Source organism: Elephas maximus, chromosome 18, assembly GCF_024166365.1.
Source record: "Elephas maximus indicus isolate mEleMax1 chromosome 18, mEleMax1 primary haplotype, whole genome shotgun sequence".
In the NCBI taxonomy this organism is placed as follows: domain Eukaryota; kingdom Metazoa; phylum Chordata; class Mammalia; order Proboscidea; family Elephantidae; genus Elephas; species Elephas maximus.
The window spans coordinates 71,511,715-71,533,139 of record NC_064836.1 but is presented as its reverse complement, the minus strand read 5'-3'; the positions used below and the strand labels follow the sequence as shown (position 1 = coordinate 71,533,139).

At 40.4% G+C, this 21,425-nt stretch overlaps 1 protein-coding gene across 1 annotated transcript in view; it reads right to left on the bottom strand.

Moving 5' to 3' along the window:
* Window positions 1-12,871: 12,871 nt before the first annotated feature.
* ADGRG7 (adhesion G protein-coupled receptor G7) overlaps window positions 12,872-21,425 on the bottom strand; it is an 88,492-nt gene continuing 79,938 nt past the window's right edge. The window contains exon 16 of the mRNA XM_049857879.1: window positions 12,872-13,132. Coding sequence (XP_049713836.1) covers window positions 12,872-13,132 — 261 coding nt within the window. The remainder of the gene's footprint in view (window positions 13,133-21,425) is intronic.

Below are 21,425 nucleotides of genomic sequence, written 5' to 3'. Positions count from 1 at the left end.
AATATTATGGTTACTAAGATTTTTAAGATAAATCTATCGTGTTGCATGTAGCTGGAGTTCATTTATTTTCACTGCGGAAGAATATTCTTTGGGTGAGTACATATACCACAAATTTTTTTGTCCGTTCTCCTATCAAAGGGTATTTAGGTTGTTTCTTGTGTTTTACACTGTGCTACTATGAACATTCTTGTATATGCCTTTATACAAGAGTTTCTCATGGTGGTATACTAATGCATGGATTGCTAAATGGTAGGTTATGTAAATATTTAACTGCTTAAGATAATGCCAACCCTTGGTATTGTTTTTTTAGTTTGGGTATGGAAATGGTATCTTTTTGTGGTCTTTATCGAGACCATAAAGACCACAGTATAACTCTGGTTGTATGTACCAAATATTTGACAATTGGACATTTAGTTCTATATGAAATCTCTTGTAATTTTTCTGTATCCTTACTTAGCTTTTTATGTTTGGGTATTTTGTCTTCTTAGCTTCCCAGCTTGAGTGCAGTCATTATATTCTCTCTTTCCCAGCATCTGGCATTGTGCTATGTGAATAGTAGGCAGTCAATGAATATCTGCTGAGTCAATGAAATGGTTATTACTATTTCTGTAATGTATATCCACAGTCGCTGATACAGGTCTCTGTACTCAGGCTCCCAATAAATGCAGGTGATAACTGACCATAGAGATAACCTGAATTGAATCAGTCACCACCCTTACCAAGAACACAGTTTCTCCCACTGAACGTGTAGACACTGATTTTAGTTACTGCTGCCTTTCCTTAGTGAAGCCAAAAGGGCGAAGTTATCATATAATTATCACTTACTAAACACTTATGGTCACATTTATTGGGCATAAACATCAAACCTATCATTCAGAAGATCATTCTAGGGCCAGGTGTTCTATAAGTAATCACCTTTAAACTTCTGTTAGTCAGGAGACATGTTACCCTTTTCTTTTTAATTGGAGCTGATTAAGGTACTGAACTAGAGTAAATTGAACTTCATGCTTATCCTGCCTTCTGTCCTACATTGAGGTGAACTTGATGTTAATTTGAGGTGAATAACCTTGAATCAGAAAATACTGCTTAATGGTGCTATGCGAAAGCTGAGAATATGTGAAAGACAGAAGCAGTGTATGGAGACACCTTTGACCCAGCCAGTTGCAAGGAGAAAGATGAGGCTGTGCAGTTCAAAGGTTACTTTCCACCTTCACTGACACCTGAAGAAGTATTAGAGTCGTAGTGTAGTTCTGAGAGAGGCAGTCATCCTCAATTACCTACCATGTGCTCTTTCTCCCTGAAAGCCCGTCTGGCTAGAACTCATGATATGGAAAGATCCTAAGAATGACAAAGGGGCTGTCTTAGTCTCTTAGTGCTACTATAACAGCAATACCACAAGTGGGTGGCTTTAATGAACAAAAAATTTATTTTCTCACGGTTTAGTTGCCAGCTTAGGGAAAGTCTCTCTGTCTCTGCTCTGGAAGAAAATCCTTGACCTAGCTTCTCTAGCTTTCTTCTTGGTGTTCGTTGGAGATCTCCATGTGGCATCTCTCATTCCCCCGTTCACTCTTGCTTGCTTGTCTGTGCTTCTGTGCCTTTTCTATATCTAAAAAGTGAGTAGGTTCAAGACACACCCCACACTGATAATGCCGTCATTAACATAACAAAGAAAACCCTATGACCAAATGGGACTATATTCTCAGGTATAGGGGTTAGGACTCCAACGCATTTTTTGGGTGGACAGAATTCAACCTGTAACAAGAGGATTCTAAGTGAATGGGAAATGGGACAAAGACTGTGAGTCTTGTAAATAAATTAGATGAAACCTGTGTTTCGTCATGTTCTTCTTTTATAGTCAGTATAAATCATTTCGAAGATTTCTGTCATTCAGCTATCCTCATGGGAACCAAAGAAATGGAGATCTAAGTCCCTCCTTGGGTGAGAATTTCAAAAGAGAAGTTATGTCTTTCCATGCAGACCGAATAGGGGCCAGTCGGTCAGCTCCACCTCCCTTCCACTGGTTAAACATAAAGATATGTTTTTGTAGACAAGGGAAACTGTCACCCGCATGTGAAGATGACAGAGGAGAAAGGGATAATATTCTTACTGTGTACGTTTGAGTGAGACATTCTTAGCACCAGCTGAGCAAAACACTTCCACCCGTCTTATCAGCTGCACATCCACTGAGACTTTGAAATGTTTTTGCCTTGCTATGGGGCGCACATCCAACCTTTCTTCAGAGAAATTGCACCTTGAAGGCAGTTCTTACTACATTTTGTATTCCCAGAGGCTGGCAGCTCAAAGGCATTCAGTAAATACGTATTCAATGAAAACTGAGTTTCCACCATTTTACAGGGCCTAAATAAATAAATAAAATCCCATTGCTATTGAGTCAATTCCAACTCATGGTGACCCCGTGTGTATCAGAGTAGAACTGCACTCCATAGGGTTTTCAATGGCAGCCTTTTCAGAGGTAGGTTGCCAGGACTTTCTTTTGCGGCATCACTGGGTAGATTCAAACCGTCAACCTAGCTGAGCACAAACCATTAGCTCCACCCAGGGACTTATTTTATAGGGCAGGCTTCAAGAAACAAGGAGCAACTATGACTAGTGAATTCCCAGCTCCCTAGCAGTACAGGATTTTATCTTTGAGTAGTTTGAAATTGTTCACTTTTTTTCATTTGCCTCTTGGAGACAGTTAGCATTACCTCTCTGCATTCTCTTAGGGTTTAAATTGAAAGAAAAATGTCACAAGGTGTACAAGGAACTTTTTCAAGACCACTTCCTCCTGGGAATCTGGAATTTTGGTATATGCTAGGCAGAGGGTACCTACGTGACCAGACCCTGCTGGACACTGCGTCTTTAATGAGCTTCCCTGGCAGACAACATTTCACACCTGTTGCCACAGTTAGTTGTTGAAGGAACTAAGTATGTTCTGTGTAACTCCACTGGAAGAGGACTCTTGGAAGCTTGCATCTGGTTTCCTCCAGACTTCACCCCATGTGCCTTTTCCCTCTGCTGATTAGTTTCGTGTATTTTCACTGTAATAAGTGAGAGCCTTGAGTACTACTATATGCAGAGTCCTCTGAGTGCTCCTAGTGAATCGTCGAACCTGGGGGAGCCCCATACCACTTATGTAAAAAATGCCCAAGCAATGAGTTTCTATGAGTGTATAATTTTATGTATACATGTATCTTAAAAATCTGGAAGGATACACACTAAATGTCAAGTCTGGGAAGAAGGGAAGGAAGAGGAGGGAGGGGCCTGGGTTTGATACTAACGGTCAAAAAAAAAAAAATTTTTTTTTTTAAAGGGGAGTTTAACTCTATCTAGAATGCTCTAAATTTTTTTAATAAGAAAAATATACTCATGTATTAAAAAAAATGTGGGGAAAATATTTTTATGTTAATTTTAGAATAATTTCAGCCCAAATTTATAATTAAGACTTTTAGTGCTGATGGAAGTTCAGAGTTCACCTCATCCTGCCAGTTCTTTTACAAAGGTAGAGCCTCCAGTTTTCATACCCAGAAAGGCAACTGTCTTACCCCAACTCACATAGCTGGTGACTGGAACCTCAACCCCCAGTCCACAGTGCCTTCCTATGCTGCCATTGCTTGGTGAGCCTTTGTTATGGCAAAGGTCCAGGAAGTCTCAATTATCATATCACAGTTTCATAGCAACTTATATGAAAGTTCAGCTAATTACAAATGTCATACTTCCATGTGTACAAAACTCCAGTGGAAGAAAAATACAGATAAGAATTGGATTATAGTTCCCTGGGAAATAGAGCTTGTAAGATACAGCAATAGATCATACCACTCTGCTTTGTTTTTATTTTTTTAAAGAGCTAACATATTAAGGAATGGTTTTTTTTTTTCCAGAAATATGACCAAAAAAGATTTTCAAAACAGATTTATAACCTATTCCACTTTATAAAATAATTTGCAAACCAGAATTTAGAAAACTAACTCCAAACACTCATAATACTGCCAGTGGGAATATAAAACGGTGCAACTACTTTAGAAAACTGGCAATTTCTCATGAAGTTAAATATACATTTACTCTATGACTCGGCAATTCTACTACTAGGTATATCAAGAGAAAAGAAAGCACAACTCCACACAAAGATCTGTACAAGAATATCCATAGCAGTTTTATTCATAATAGCCAAACCCTAGCAACAACCAAATGCCCATCAACTGATGAATGCGTAAACAAAGTGTGGGCTATCCAATCAACACACTACTACTCAGCAATAAAAAGAAACAAACCACTGGAACACACGACAGGACGGGTGAATCTCAAAAACATTATGCTGAGTAAAAGAAGCCAGACTCAAAAAGGGAAATACTATATGATTCCATTTAGACGACATTCTAGAACAGGCAAAACTAATCTATGGTGATAGATAGCAGCTCCGCTATTGCTTGGGCCTGGGGGTCAGGGGAAGGATTTAGCTAGGAAGGGGCATAGGAGAATGCCCTGGAGTAATGAAAGGCTTTTAATCTTCCTTGCAGTGGTGGTTTCACAGGTGTATACATTTGTTAAAACTCATCTGACTGTACACTTAAAACTGGCACATTTATTGTATTTATATAAATTGTACATCAACAATGTTGATTTGAAAAGTGAAAAAAAAGCAATGCTCCATCCAAAGCAAAACAATACTAACTCCAAGAGCCTCAATTAAAGAAAAGCAATTTAAAAACAACAACGCTCTTCACTGAACTGCTTGTGATGGTGCCGGCCGCTATGGTGCATTAAGAGGGCGTCTTTGTAGTGTGTAACTTCCGAGTAGCCTGAACATTATCGTATAACTTTTATTGTGTGCCCTTAGCAAACTGGCAAGCACGGATGTGAGCACGTTGAGTTTTCGGATGTGATAGGATCCCACCTTGGACTCTGTTCCCTCTAGTTTGCCCTCTCACTTGGTAATAAATCCAGACGGACATTTTCAAGAGAACTCATCAATGCCAATATTTCAAGTAGTGTTGGAATAGCCATGTTTTCCCCCAAGAAGGTGTTGTTTGTTTTTCAGTTGTTAAGAGATATGTGACTGGTGTTATTAAAGCAGGCAGTCATGAAAGGGTTATTAACCATCCCCTAAAATAGTTATTTTTTCAGAAAAGTCTACTCTTGCTACGTTTTTATTATAACTTTTATAGCACTTCCCCGTGATTGGTCAGATCCCCAGGTTTCTTGTCTTCTCCTGGCAGGAGGCTGAGGCACAGGAGCGCTGACTCCGAATCTACCCACTGTATGACCTTCCTGGGGTGGCAGGAGTGAGCCCTCACCATTTTTTCAGGGCTGTGCCAGTATTTTCAGACCCCAAAAACCAAACCCAGTGCCATCGAGTCGATTCCGACTCATAGCGACCCTAGAGAACAGAGTAGAACTGCCCCATAGAGTTTCCAAGGAGCGCCTGGCAGATTCGAACCGCCAACCCTTTGGTTAGCAGCCGTAGCACTTAACCACTATGCCATCAGGGTTTCCAGTATTATCAGAGCTGTGGGCAAAAACCCATTCACTAAATTTACGCAGGCTGCGCGGGCATCACAAGACTGAAGACCCTCCCCTCACTGTTCATGCATATGTATGTCACTCCCTATAAAAGGAGCAAATCTGCCCTGGTTCAGGGAGCTGGCAGCCTTAGGTCATGAGAACCTTACTGTCTCCCAGTTTGCAAACAGTGAATAAACCTTTCTGTTCTTCCAACCTTGTGTCTGGCTGACTTCAATTTACTAGTCTGTTTGACAAGAACCCGTTAGTTGACGGTTTCATTATCATGTTTTCCTATTTATGTTGGGCGCTGGGAAGCTTGTGGTCTAATTTGTGACCCATTCCTAACTAATATACCAGACTGTTCTACATGTTTCTTGGCTTCTAATCTCACCCCTAGCTTCATATCTTTTACTTCTATTTTTATTTTCCTTTCCTCCTGATTTCCTTACTTAGCCAGTTCTTCAGCAACTTTTGTGTCTTTTTTTTTCAAGTACACATTTAGTAGGTTACTTATAAGTAAACAGAATAATGTAGATGATTACATTATATGTAAAGCATTTGTGTGTGTGTGCTAATAAATATCTGCTGATAAAACGCCTCTTTTCTCAGGGATTTATTTTTTTCTTTTAAAGAAAAAGTGGGTGGAAATAGAGACAGAAACATATTTGAGAGGTAAAAATAACTTTGTCGTAGAACCCCACCCAGCTGCTGTAGGGTATAATGAAGGGTTACAGATGGAACATATCCAACATGATTCATTTGTCATCACTTGGCATATGTATGCCCCTGTTCTGCATTTTACAAGTTTCTACATAGCCCCTGACATATTTCTTAACACAAAATAAAAAATACTCTGCCTGTGCAAGGACAGAAAATGCTAAACCCTATGTTAATCTTTTTCACAATTTGAATCAAATACACAGTGAGCATTTCATATATTAGAAAGAGAAGAAAACAGTAAACTGGGAAACATATTTTCACCAAATGTAATAAAGGGACAATATCTGCCATGGTAACACACTGGATAAGTGCTCTGCTGCTAACTAAAAGGTCGGCGGTTCAAACCCACCAGCCGCTCTGTGAGAGAAAAGATGTGGCAGTCTGCTTCTGTAAAGAGGACAGCCTTGGAGGTCCTGTGGGGCAGTTCTACTCTGTTCTGTAGGGTCACTAGGGGTTGGAATCGACTTGACAGCAATGGGTTTTTGAGTTTATCTATAAATAGATGGAAACCGTGGTGGGGTAGTGGTTTAGTGCTACTACTGCCGCTAGTGCAGTTCGAATCCGCCAGGCGCTCCTTGGAAACTCTATGGCGCAGTTCTACTCTGTCCTATAGGGTCGATTTGAGTCGGAATCGACTCGACGGCACTGGGTTTATGTTTATAAATAGATAAGGAGCTCACAAATTTATGAAGAAAAAAATAACAATTGATCAATAGGCAAATGGGCAAAAGATATAAAAAAACAAAAACAAAATAAGCAAGCACATAAAAAATGTTTATTTTACTCCAAGTGTTAATGAGTTAATAACATTCTAAATTACTGTAATGTTTTTAAAGTAATACAGTAATATGTACCAGGAACCTTTAAAAAAAAGTTCATACCCTTTCACACATTTATCTTAGTCCTGAGAATTTATCTTAATAAAAGAATGGAAAAAATATATATACCAGTTTATCCATCACAGTGATATTACCATATTAAAATTTTAAATGATCTAAATATCTAATAACAAAAGATGAATTTAGTAAATTATACAGTCCTTAGTATTATGAGGACTGCACTACTGGGTAATAGGAAATGAAAATCAAAATAACGTTTAATTTACTGTAATTACAATTATGTAAAATCATTATACAGTCAGACAAAGAACATAAAAGAACACGGGAAAATAAACAATATTGATAGGTTAGGTAATTGTGGATTTTGCTTTTTTAAGAAATATACTTCGCGAATATCTTTTAAAGTCGTTTAACACAGTTGGCATAGTTTTAGTACTCTTGGCTCAAAGGCTTAGGGTCCAGGCTCCGTGGGACTGTCCAATCAATAAGTCTAATATTGTTTTTAAAGTTTCCATTCTACCTCCTAATTCAGTGAGCAGTTTCTAGGGGTCTTAAAAGCTTATAAACAGGCCAACCAAGATACAACAATTGGTCTCTATTCACCAGGGGCAGCAGAGGAAGAAGGAGACCCAGGAATTGGAGAAGGAACTGGACTGAGGTCTAACTACCTCCATGAACTACTGAATCCTTTTCCATGAGACTGGAAGAACCCGACAGTACCCATCTGAACGTTTTGATCAAAGACTCAATATATGAATCTTGATCAAAAGGGGTGAAAATATAGAATAGAATTTCAAATTCTTATAGAATCTAGACTTACAAGATCCACTGAGACTGGAGGAACTCCTGAATCTATTGCCTTGAGAAAATCTTTAAACCTTGAACCAAAGCTATCCCCTGAAGCCATCTTCAACAGTTTAGCTAAATTAGTAAAGAATGTCGTTCACCTTGAGTATTGCAATCTTTTAAAGAATTATCTATATGAGATCAAATTGACAACAGTAACTCTAAAGCAGAGATGAGACATTTAAAAAAAAAAAAAAAAACCTACTGCCATCAAATCAATCCCGGCTGGTAGCAACCCTGTAGGACAGAGCAGAATTGCCCCGTAGGACTTCCAAGGCTGTAATCCTTACTGAAGCAGACTGCCTGCCATATCTTTCTCCTACGGAGCGCCTGATGGGTTAACCACTGCGCCACCAGGGCTCCTTCAGTGAGATGTTTAGGGAGTAGTAAACCCAAGTCAATGGTGGGGAAACAATATGGGCAGGGATAGTGAGAACAGTGACACAAAGTGAAGAACGTAACCAATGTCGTTGAACGGCACATGCAGAAATTACTGGATGGGTATATGTTTCTGCTGTGTATATTTCCACCAAAAATAAAACAAACATATATATTTGTTAATTTAAATAGGCAGCAATTTTCTCTCTTAGTAATACCCCAGCTTCCCCTCCCTCACCTAGGTGGAACCTAATCCAGGTGGCTCCGTCTTGGACCTCATCTGAGGAGCCACGTACTGCAAGCCTTAGGATCACATTTAAGGAGGTTCCACAGAGGCAAAGGGCGCTGGTATTGACTGGTCCAGGTTCCATAAACAATCACAAAGAATTCCAAGCCTTTCTGAATGCCTCAAGGAAAAGCTGACAGCAATGAGCTTGAGAGTGATCTCCTTTTGTTGGTGACAGAAAAAAGAAGCAAGATAAACTTCAAAATGGGAAAAGGTAAGAGAAAAAGCAATTCAGGCTCTGACAATAAAAGTGGGTTCTGAACTGTCAGTTAAGACTCAGGGAAGGAAATCCAGGAAAGATCAGGGTGGTTTGTTCCCCAAAGAAAGCACACGTGCTGCGACAGCCAAAAATGCTGTAGGGCACTGTTCTCCCAGAAAGTAAATCAGAAGATATGGAAAGGCAGAGCTGGCCCTGCTCAGTGTTACCAAAACCAGGTCTTCAGTACCCCCGCCTCTCTCCTGCAATTTTCTCCTCACTTAATAAGCCACCCTTCAGCGCCTGTATTCTCTCCCCTAGCTCCTCGACTTCCAAGACACCAAATAATTTCTTGTTCTCCCTACCCACGCCCATTCAAAATCTGCTCAGACTAGGATACAGTAGGCTCATTCAGAGGGACATGATTTATGAGCCTGAAAGTATTTCATTTCCCAGGAGGTACTTGTATTTTGTCAGCAGATGTAGTGGAAACACCTTAACACTTTATGCCAGCATTCTCTACCTTGGTGAAATCATCCATTCTCCTTACCATGGCAGACTATCAATTAGGTCATCCCCCATCCCTCCACTTCACCAGGGTATGTGACCCAGGCTGGGCCAGTAATCCCTGAACACAATGTAGGCACAGGACCCAAGCAAGGTGGACCTGTTTGCCCACAGGTCCTTTGCTCACAAGTCCCCTGCTCCGCATGGTATTGCTGGAAGACTGAGTCCTGCAGGCTCCTGTTCAGCTGGCTTCCTACTGGCTGCAGCCAACGGAGACAATGATGGGAGATTGCACGGCAGGTGAAGGGGGAGTCAGAGTATTTTTGCCTAGGGGCAGGAGTCCCTGGGTAGTGCAATTAACTCCCTAGGCCAACAGAAACGTTGGAGGTTTGAATGTACCCAGAGGAGCCTTGGAAGAAAGGTGTGTCCTTTACTTCTGAGAAGTCAGCCACTGAAAGCCCTATGTAGCACAGTTCTACTCTGACACACGTGGGGACTCAATGCATCAGTAATGACCCCAAGACAACCGTTTTTTGTTCTGTTTTGCCTAAGGCAGACTACCTCTCCTTGGCCCCTGCTCCCATGGCTGGCCAGCCATGGTTTCAGCCCGGGTCCCTGGCTCTGGAAGCTCTTCCTTCTTACTTTGTCTCTCTAGCCTGAGAAAGGCAGCAGCTTTCTCCTGTTGCTAATCTCTCAGTTTTGGCAGTGTTCACCCACTTTGTCTCCTGGCTTTTTCATATCATGTGACTAATTGCCTTATTAAGTTTCCTCTATTTTAATACTTGGAATGCTTTCTGTTTTCCTGGCTGGACACCGGCTAGAATTAGAGCCGTTTCATTAGATTTGATCTGGGGCACTAAGAGGAAAGAGGTCTCTCTTCCTGTCACACTATAAAACTGTAAGATTAGGGAGACGATGACCAATTTCCAACCTCCTAAAACCAACTGAGAATAAAGCCAAACACAGACACAAAGAGAGCCGGGAAACAAGGAGAAAGAAAGACCCCTGACACCTTCTTTGAACTCCTTGCTCTAATGAGCTAAAGCTAGGATTATCACATATTTTATATTCCAAACCGAAGACCCCTGGGTGGCGCAAATGGTTTGTGCTCAACTACTAACATAAAGGTTGGCAGCTCAAACCCATACAGTGGCACCAGGAAGAAAGGCCTGGCAATCTACTTCCATAAAGATTACAGCCAAGAAAACCTAACAGAGCATGTCTATGCTGTAATGCATGGGGTCACCATGAGTCAGAATCAATGGCAGTGAGTTTTGTTTTTTTTTTAATTAAAAACCAGGACACATTTGAGAGTAAAAGAGGCAAGTTGGATCCAACTCGACCACAATGGTTTTGTTTTTGGTTTAGAAATAATTAAGGCAGGACAACAGGTACAAATATATGATACCCTACCTAGAACCAGCTTGCTCCTTGGACTTTACAATTAATTGAGCCATTAAATTCCCTTTGACCCTTAACCTAATTTGAATTAGATTTCTATCACTAAACTGAAAGATTCCTTACCAGTGCATAAAATAAAGTCTTACAGAAAAAGGTTTCCTAATGCCAGGAGTCCAGGGTGGGTGGGAGAACGTCATTAGCCTCCACAACTGGCTTATAGAACTCACTCATTTTTGGTACCGCTGCCCCCGGAACATGACATAGAATTTTGTGTGCTATAACCTAAAAGTGCTGAAAAAGCGCAAAGAAAACAACTAAAACACATATACCCACTCTCGGGCTAAACGTGGCTCTTTGGTGAATTTTTTTTTTCTTCTTCACATTGAAAGTGGCCTTTTATTAAGGTTTCTTTACATCTGAATACAAATTTTGGGACAAGACATAGATCAGCCACATCTTATAATTTTCCCTGTGTCTAGCACCCATCTTAGAACCAATTGAAAAAAAACACCCCATTGCCACCGGTTGATTCTGACTCACAGTGACCCTATAGGACAGAGTAGAACCACCCCACAGGGTTTCTCAAGGAGCAGCTGGTGGATTTGAACTGGCAACCTTTTAGTTAGCAGCAGAGCTCTTAACCACTACACCACCAGGGCTCCTGGATAGGGGTAGCACTACAATACCACTAAGAACACTAGCCCCTGAGAACAGCTTTTCTTCCTTACTCTCTTCTTTTTACTTTTTTCCATTCCCCCATAAGGTCTCAATTTTACTATAGATTAAATAGGCTTTTGGAACCCAACAGTCATTACAATGTTCCTATGAAGACCCGTGTTCTTTAGGACATAGTGAGAAGGGTATGGCACAGCTCACAGACATTTTTCAGACTCTTAGTTGAGTGCGGTCACAGCAGCTGCCTACTCAATGACAAAGCACAGCCACTCAAAGACACTGTTTCTTAACCCCAGTGGGAGCGCTCCCCACGCCAGTGGTGGTCATTGTTTATTTAGAAACTACCCGTAATTCAAGTGTTTGAAACCTCTTGAGCACTTACATCTTTTATAAGCCATACGGAGTAATTGTCACTAACTTCGCAATTTTGAGGTTTTGGTGTCGTTTCATCAATGAAAAAGAGCAACTATAAGCATTTTATCAAGAGCTAGAAGGAAATATCCTGAGACTTTACTAGCCAACCAAGTTGTCTGTGGGAACCCAGGTGGCATAGTGGTTAAGTTCTACAGCTGCTACCAACAGGTTGGCAGTTCAAATTCACCAGGTGCTTCTTGGAAACTCTGTGGAGCAGGTCTACTCTGATCTACCAGGTTGCTATGAGTCTGATTTGACTTGACGGCAACAGGTTTAGTTTTTTTGTTTTATTTTGTCCATGTCTCTCTGTCCATTTCTTACAGGTCTAATGCCTCCGATTACAAAATACGCTTTTTTTTTTTCATAACTGAAAATACATCCCTTTCCAAAGGTTAAATTAGTATAAATTTCTTAATTAGAAATAAGCACAAACACATACAAATTTAAAACATTTACAGATCAAAACTATGATACATACAAGCAGTGCCCTGCAATGTTTCTCAGGAGTCATTTTTTCTGAAAGATAAATTGTCATCCTTACGTCCTTTTTAGTAAATTGTAAAAGGATTTCTTCCAGGTTCTACATTTTTAACAAAATTTATCACATAGACTTTATGATTTAAGACACAAAGGTAATCTTGCACGCTGTGCGTAATTCTTAGCCTTATTGGTGTTAAGAATCTACTGAAGTAGAAAAACTACCAAATCCATTATCCATGATGATAATAAATAACAAGTTTACCTAATTCTTAAAACAAAACAAACAAAAAACTATACCCATTACCATCGAGTCACCTCCGACTCATAGTGACCCTATAGGACAGAATAGAACTGCCCCGTAGGGTTTCCAAGGCTGTAATCTTTACAGAAGGAAGCAGACTGCCGCATCTTTCTCCTGCAGAACCACTGGGTGGGTTCAAGCTGCTGACCTTTTGGTTAGTAGCCAAGTGCTTTAATCACTGTGCCACCAGGGCTCCTACCTAATTCTTAACCCTGAGCAAAATACATTGAGGGAGAGTTTCTGGGAAGACTGGGTAACAAAGCAGGGAAACAGATAAACCAAAATGCATGCATGTTGAATAAAAAAGAACCACAAAAGTTAACAGTCTATATGCTTGAGTCTGCTTCGCTACTTTCAGACAGTGACATTTCCTCAGTAAACACAAACGGTTCCAGCAGCCGAAAGCGTCCTTTTAGGGATGGAAAGGACTTGGCCAGCCTATACATCCTGACACGTAGCTTCAGCGGGGTCCCTGATGGCAGTGACTTCACTTTCCCACGGGATGATGACAGGGACTTCCACACTTCAGAAGCTTTGCTCTGGAAGACTTTTGTTCTAACAGTGTAGAAAAGAAAAATCTGAAATCCCTGCAGAGAGAATGAAAGTTTGATGTGAATGCTGGGATACAGAATCAAGGGAGAGAGTCTATTTTACCCCACCACCGACCCATCTCACTTAGCCCAACTCCCTCACTTTGTAGCTACTGCACACATTTTCACCTGAGAGGGTGGAGACAAAGTCCTTCTCATATACAAAATACTACGTGTAACAGTCGTGGAGTCAGAGACATGGCTAAATTCAGGTCCCCGCTTCCCACTTGCTGACTGTGTAACTTTGCTAGTGTTTTCTAATCTCTATGATCTTCAGTTTCCTGAAAGAAGCAGTTTGGCTATGTGATCCCAATTTTTTTCCAGTTCTAACATTCTACGATCCCACATTTGTTGGAGTTTTAGTAACATAGCTAGAAACCTGGTGCACCTAAGAGCAACATTTTTAAAAGCCCCCTATTCATTGCTTTTTGCACTTCACCTATGAACACCAGATATGTATGAGGAATTAATCCACAAAAGGTGAAGTACTATTTTCTGAAAGTTTTAAAAGTAGAAAATACCACTTGCTGAACAGACACTTGCTTCTGTTGTCTCATTTATGCAGTAGTTAAGAGCTTGTCTGCTAACCAAAAGGTCGACAGTTCAAATCCACCAGCCACTCCTTGGAAACCCTATGGGGCAGTTCTGCTCTGTCCTACGGGGCCATTATGAGTTGCAATCAACTTGATGGCAACGGGTTTGTTTTTATCCCCATTTTACAGACGAGAAAACTAAACCTCAGATAAATTATGTGTCTTGCCTAAGACTTCTTGTCATTGTTAGCTGCAATCGAGTCAGCCCCCAACTCATGGTGACCCCATGAACAACAGAATTGGACTGCTGTGATTCACTGGCTGATTTTCCAGAAGTGGATCACGAGGTCTTTCTTCCTAGTCTTAGCCTGGAAGCTCTGCTGAAACCTATTCAGCATCATAGAAACACTCAGTCTTCCACCGACAGACAAGTGGTGGCTGCGGTTGAGGTGCACTGGCCAGGAACTGAGCCCAGGTCTCCACCATGGAAGGCTAGAATTCTACCACCGAGCCACCACTGCCACCTGCCCAAGGTTACGCAACTGGTAATTGGTAGAGTGTGGAGTTGAACCCTCATGTGTGTGGCTCCAAAGTCCCTCCTCTACCCAATATATTATGCTGCCTCTTGATTGTAACTGTAATAGAAAAAATAATGCATATATAGAATCTACGATGCCCTGGGTAATTCCTCGTTAATATCCTTTGTGGAAATAACAGGTTAAACAACATGTGCGACTGAGTTGATAATATTAGTAACTATCAATAATAATTGATAATATTTGATAATACCAATGCCGATTTCCTGATTTTGACAATGTAATATTGTTGTGTAAGATATGATCACTGGGGGATACTGCGTGAAGAGTACCTGGAACTCTGCACTACTTTTGCAACTTCTTGTGAGTATTAAACTATCCCAAAATAAAAGGTTATTTAAAAAAAAATCCATGAAATGTCTCCCAGATTGGATCTACATGATCCCAAGACTTATAAAGATTCATTTCTAAAACCATATCCTGTGAGTACAGTTATAAGAGACTGTCAGAGCTACAGTAACATAGCCCAAGGAATCTGAGGGGTGACTAATAAAATCACATATTGGTAAGACAGAGACTAGTTCTCTGGCCAAAAGCAGAGGAGTAACTTGATTTTACCTAACAGGTGTTACCTAACGCATCAGAAAGAAGACCCTGATAATACAAGGGGTGTGTCTATGCACATGGGTTTCAGTGGGTCAGAAGCAGTCATTGGCCATGCTGATTGTTCAGGGAAGAGAGGTTTTGGATTTGGGGGACATAAGAAATCTGGTCTCTAGAGAATTGTCCTCTCTTGTGGGCTAAAATATTTCATCTGACTTTTCCACTGTTTAAATTCTAATGTAAAGACAAGATTGGATCAAATTTTCCAATTGTGCAATCATTAGGAAAATATCTTAGAGCATGGACAATCCAAAAAGATACCATCCTATGAGGCCCCATTTGGGTAAAAAATTTGGGTGGACTCCCAATATTTCTGTGTTTCATAAATCTCAAGATGTTATTTAAAAAGATGAAATGTGTGGGTCAAGCTAATTGCCATGAGCAGAAAGATCAAATTGTGCCTTTTAAGTAATAGCCGCAGCACTCAGTAAGAGTTTATTAGAATTATAGCATTCCAAATCTAGAAGGAGCCTTACATGTGAATTAATTTAGTCATTCCCGCACTTGTGTACATAAAAACCACCTGGGGTTCTTGTTTAAAGTGAAGATCCTAGCTCTCACCCCCGTAGAGATTTCGATTGAGTAGGTAAGGTGTAAGGCCCAGGAATAAGCATTTTAACATACTCCCTAAATTCTGATTTGGCGTAGTGGTTAAGCACTATGGCTGCTTAACCAAAAGATCAGCAGTGCAAATCTACCAGGCGCTCCTTGGAAACTCTATGGGGCAGTTCTACTCTGTCCTATAGCAACAGGGTTTTTTTTAATTTTTTTTTATTCTGAGGTATGTAATATTCAGACCCACTTTGAGAAACACTGTCTATTTTAATCCCATCCTCATTATATTTTTACATAATGAGACTTGTCTAAAGTCCTAAGAATCATTAATGGTGAAGCTGGAATACAGACTAAATAAGATGACAGTGCTTTGCCACAAAGCCACCCTCAATTCTGCCATGTAATACTAATAGTTTGTAATGAGCCTCTCCCCCACGTGTCTGTCACTTTGTCGTACTGTGGGGGCTTGCGTGTTGCTGTGATACTGGAAGCTATGCCACTGGTATTCAGGTACCAGCACGGTCACCCAGGAAGAATAGGTTTCAGCTGAGCTTCCAGACTAAGACAGACTAGGAAGAAGGACCTGGCAGTCTACTTCTGAAAAAGCATTAGCCAGTGAAAACCTTATGAATAGCAGTGGAACATTGACTGATATAGGGCTAGAAGATGAGCCTCCCAGGTAGGAAGGCACTCAAAAGATGACTGGGGAAGAGCTGCCTCCTCAAAGTAGAGTCGACCTTAATGATATGGATGGAGTAAAGCTTTTGAGACCTTCATTTGCTGATGTGGCATGACTCAAAATGAGAAGAAATAGCTGCAAACATCCATTAATAATTGGAACCTGGAGTGTACAAAGTATGAATCTAGGAAAATTGGAAATCGTCAAAAGTGAAATGGAATGCATAAACATAGATATCCTAGGCATTAGTGAGCTGAAATGGACTGGTATTGGCCTTTTTGAATCGGACAATCATATAGTCTACTATGCTGGGAATGACAACTCGAAGAGGAATGGTGTTGCATTCATCGTCAAAAAGAACGTTTCAAGATCTATCCTGAAGTACAACGCTGTCAGTGATAGGATAATATCCATACGCCTACAAGGAAGACCAGTTAATACGACTATTATTCAAATTTACACCAACCACTAAGGCCAAAGATGAAGAAACAGAAGATTTTTACCAGCTGCTGCAGTCTGAAATGGATCAAACATACAATCAAGATGCATTGATAATTACTGGTGATTGGAATGCTAAAATTGGAAACAAAGAAGAAGGATCGGTAGTTGGAAAATATGGCCTTGGTGATAGAAACAATGCTGGAGATAGAATGATAGAATTTTGTGAGACCAACGACTTCTTCATTGCAGATACCTTCTTTCACCAACATAAACAGCGACTACACACATGGACCTCGCCAGACAGAACACGCAGAAATCAAAATGACTACCTCTGTGGAAAGAGACGATGGAAAAACTCAATATCATCAGTCAGAACAAGGCCAGGAGACGACTGTGGAACAGACCATCAATTGCCCATATGCAAGTTTAAGGTGAAACTGAAGAAAATCAGAGCAAGTCCATGAGAGCCAAAATATGACCTTGAGTATATCCCACCAGAATTTAGAGACCTTCTAAAGAACACATTGGACACTAGTGACCGAAGACCAGATGAGTTGTGGAATGACATCAAGGACGTCATCAATGAAGAAAGCAAGAGGTCACTGAAAAGACAAGAAAGAAAGAAAAGACCAAGATGAATGTCAGAGGAGACTCTGAAACTTGCTCTTGATTGTCGAGCAGCTAAAGCAAAAGGAAGAATTGATGAAGTAAAAGAACTGAACAGAAGATTTCAAAGGGCGTCTTGAAAAGACAAAGTGAAGTATTATAATGACATGTGCAAAGAGCTGGAGATGGAAAACTGAAAGGGAAGAACACACTCGGCGCTTCTCAAGCCGAAAGAACTGAAGAAAAAATTCAAGCCTCGCGTTGCAATAGTGAAGGATTCCACGGGGAAAATATTAAATGATGCAGAAAGCATCAGAAAAAGATGGAAGGAATACACAGAGTCATTATACCAAAAGAATTAGTCGATATTCAACCATCTCAAGAGGTGGCATATGATCAGGAACTGATGGTACTGAAGGAAGAAGTCCAAGCTGCTCTGAAGGCATTGGCGAAGAACAAGGCTCCAGGAATTGATGGAATATCAATTGAGATGTTTCAACAAACAGATGCAGTGCTGGAGATGCTCCCTCATCTATGCCAAGAAATATGGAAAACAGCTTCCTGGCCAACTGACTGGAAGAGATCCATATTTATGCCTATTCCCAAGAAAGGTGATCCAACTGAATGTGGAAATTATAGAAAAATATCATTAATATCACATGCAAGCAAAATTTTGCTGAAGATCATTCAAGAACGGCTGCAGCAGTATATCCACAGGGAACTGCCAGAAATTCAGGCTGGTTTCAGAAGAGGATGTGGAACCAGGGATATCATTGCTGATGCCAGGTGGATCCTGGCTGAAAGCAGAGAATACCAGAAGGATGTTTACCTGTGTTTTATTGACTATGCAAAGGCATTCGACTGTGTGGGTCATAACAAACTATGGATGACATTGAGAAGAATGGGAATTCCAGAACACTTAATTGTGCTCATGAGGAACCTTTACATCAATCAAGAGGCAGTTGTTCAGACAGAACAAGGGGATACTGATTGGTTTAAAGTCAGGAAAGGTGTGCACCAGGGTTGTATTCTTTCACCATACGCATTTAATCTGTATGCTGACCAAATAATACGAGAAGCTGGACTACATGAAGAAGAACGGGGCATCAGGATGGGAGGAAGACTCATTAACAACCTTAGTTATGCAGATAACACAACCTTGCTTGCTAAAAGAGGACCTGAAGCACTTACTAATGAAGATCAAAGACCACAGCCTTTACTATGGACTGCACCTGAACATAAACAAAACAAAAATCCTCACAACTGGACCAATGAGCAACATCATGATAAATGGAGAAAAGATTGACGTTGTCAAGGATTTCATTTTACTTGGATCCATAATCAACAGCCATGGAAGCAGCAGTCAAGAAATCAAAAGACGCTTTGCATTGGGCAAATCTGCTGCAAGGGACGTCTTCAAAGTGTTGAAGAGCAAAGATGTCACCCTGAAGACTAAGGTGCACCTGACCCAAGCCATGGTATTTTTCAATCACATCATATGCATGTGAAAGCTGGACAATGAATAAGGAAGACCGAAGAAGAATCGATGCCTTTGAATTGTGGTGTTTGTGAAGAATATTGAATATACCATGGACTGCCAAAAGAGCGAACAAATCTGTCTTGAAAGAAGTGCAGCAAGAATGCTCCTTAGAAGCAAGGATGGCGAGACTGCGTCTTACATACTTTGGACATGTTGTCAGGAGGGATCAGTCCCTGGAGAAGGACATCATGCTTGGCAGAGTACAGGGTCAGCAGAAAAGAGGAAGACCCTCAACGAGGTGGATTGGCACAGTGGCTGTAACAATGAGCTCAAGCATAACAAGGATTGTAAGGATGGCGCAGGACTGGGCAGTGTTTGGTTCTGTTGTGCATAGGGTCGCTATGAGTCGGAAGCGACTCGACGGCGCCTAACAACAACAACAACAATGAGCCTCTATGGTTGTGTGCCTTTCTTAAGCTGGAAGAAGAGAAAATATCCTTGACTACGACTTCTTTCAGATTCTTCTTAAATTCCTGCTCACTTGAGGCAACAAGCCCGTGGGCTAATTGGCAAATCCAGCCCAAGCTTATCCTATTTATTACCTTTCTAGGGAGTTCATTGAATGTCCATAAGAGCAGAGAACTGCCCCACATACATTCAAATTCAGCGGCAGGCACACACCCATTGTCCAAGAGAGTTATTCTCAAAAGGCACTAGAGAGGGCTGCCTGGGATAGAGGGTGGGGTGCTTACAAACATTAAACATGATGGTGGCAATTTCAGATAGCCAAGCAGTTCCCCACACTGCACTATACAGACTTGTCATCACGTCTGTCAACTGTGGTCAAGTCAACTTTACCTAATCCCCTTCCAAACAATTTTCATTTTTTATCAAAAACTTTGCTCTGTGATGACATTTTGTCAAAGCCAGAAACAACCAAAATGATACCAGCTTCACACAGTTGTTGTTTGCAGTGACTTGATGGGTCAAACCGTGCAGTCCTCTTCACAAAATACTGGGGAAGTATAGGACCCTGAAGGAGCCCTGGTGGCACAGTGGTTGAAACACTCTGCTGCTAACCGAAAGGTCGGCAGTTTAAACCTGCCATCTGCACCACGGGAGAAAGATGAGGCAGCCTGCTTCCATAAAAATTCCAGCCTTGAAAACCCCATAGGGTAGTTGTACTGTATCATATACAGGTGGTCCTTGACTTACGACAGGGTTCCATTTGACAACTCTGTCGTCAGTCAGTTCTGATATAAGTTGAATGCCTTTTTTTTTTTTTAACTTTTCATTATTATTGCCTTTTACTATTAATATCTTTATAAACCTGATCTTTGTCTTTGGGAGTTGGAAACATCACATATTAATATCTGCAAATAAACATTTGAGAATGACAATATCAGCAAATTACATGCTGCAACATATGCAGTACATATTACTGATGATAAGAAGTACAAAACAAAAACAACAGACGGTTTTAAGCGTGGTTTGTTGGGGCTCGAATACATTGTAAGTCGGCGACTACCTGTAGTGTCACTATGAGTCCGAATGGACTCAAAGGCACACAATAACAACAACAACATAGGAGCCTGAGTGGTACGAGTGGTTTACTAGTGGTTCCAGCAGCTCTGTGGAAGAAAGTCCAGGCAAGTGTTTCTGTAAAGGTTACAGTCAACAAAACTCTATGCAGCAGTTTTACTCTGTAACAAGTGGGTCACCATGAGTCCGAATCAACTCAACAGCAACGCATTTTCTTATAGCCCATCCTGGTTTTGAAGAAGACACTATCTACTGTGAAAGATATACACAAGCATGCTTCCTGCATGCAGAGGGCTGATACTCTAGTTGAGGAAGTGAGACTTCCATGCATAAAAAGCTAATTTTAAAGTAAAAGACGAGACCAATGCGTTTACAAAACTATAGTAATTCTATTGTACTTGATATTAAATTATATTTATTTAATTTATAGTCAAATTAATACAGCTAGAACTAAAGCCATCACTTCAAAGACATAAAGTCTATGAATAAATTAATAGTATATGGATGGTACCAATGTCAATTTCCTGGGTTTGGTCACGTATTATAATCACATAGTATGGTATCATGGGGGAAGCTGGGTAAAGGATACTCTGAAACTCTCTGTACTATTTTTGTAACTTCTTATACATCTAAAATTATTTCAAAATAAAATTTTTTTCTTAAAAAAGGGATGGTATAGGGATGGGAAGAACAAAAGAAAAGAAAGAGAAGAATATAAATAAATATGCTTTAAGAACAGAAAATGCTTTAAATATAAAGGCATAGAAAAGTTGAAAATAAAGGAACGAAAAAAATATATACTATACGAACAGTACACAAAAGAAGAGGCTGGCGTATATTAAACCCCCCTGGATATAAGATAAAGTAACTTCATGACAGAATATTATAAGAGTTAAAGGGACGTTTCAAAACGATGAAAAGGCCAGTTCAACCAGAAGGCATAGCAATCATAAACGTATCTAAAAGCGCAGCTTCAAAATACATGCAGCAAAAACTGACAGAATTAAAGCGAGAAATAGACAAATATCCAAACATAGTTGGAGATTTTAACACTCCTCTTTCAGCAACTGAGAGAACCAGATTAAAATATTGGTAAAGACAGAAGACCTGAACAACGCTGACACTTTAACCTTACTGATATTTTTAGAACATTACACCCAAAGACTACAGAATACATGTCCTTTTAAAGTGCAAAAGTTCTCCCCACCCCCAACTAAGATAGACCAAATGCTGGGACATAAAGCAAGCCTTAATT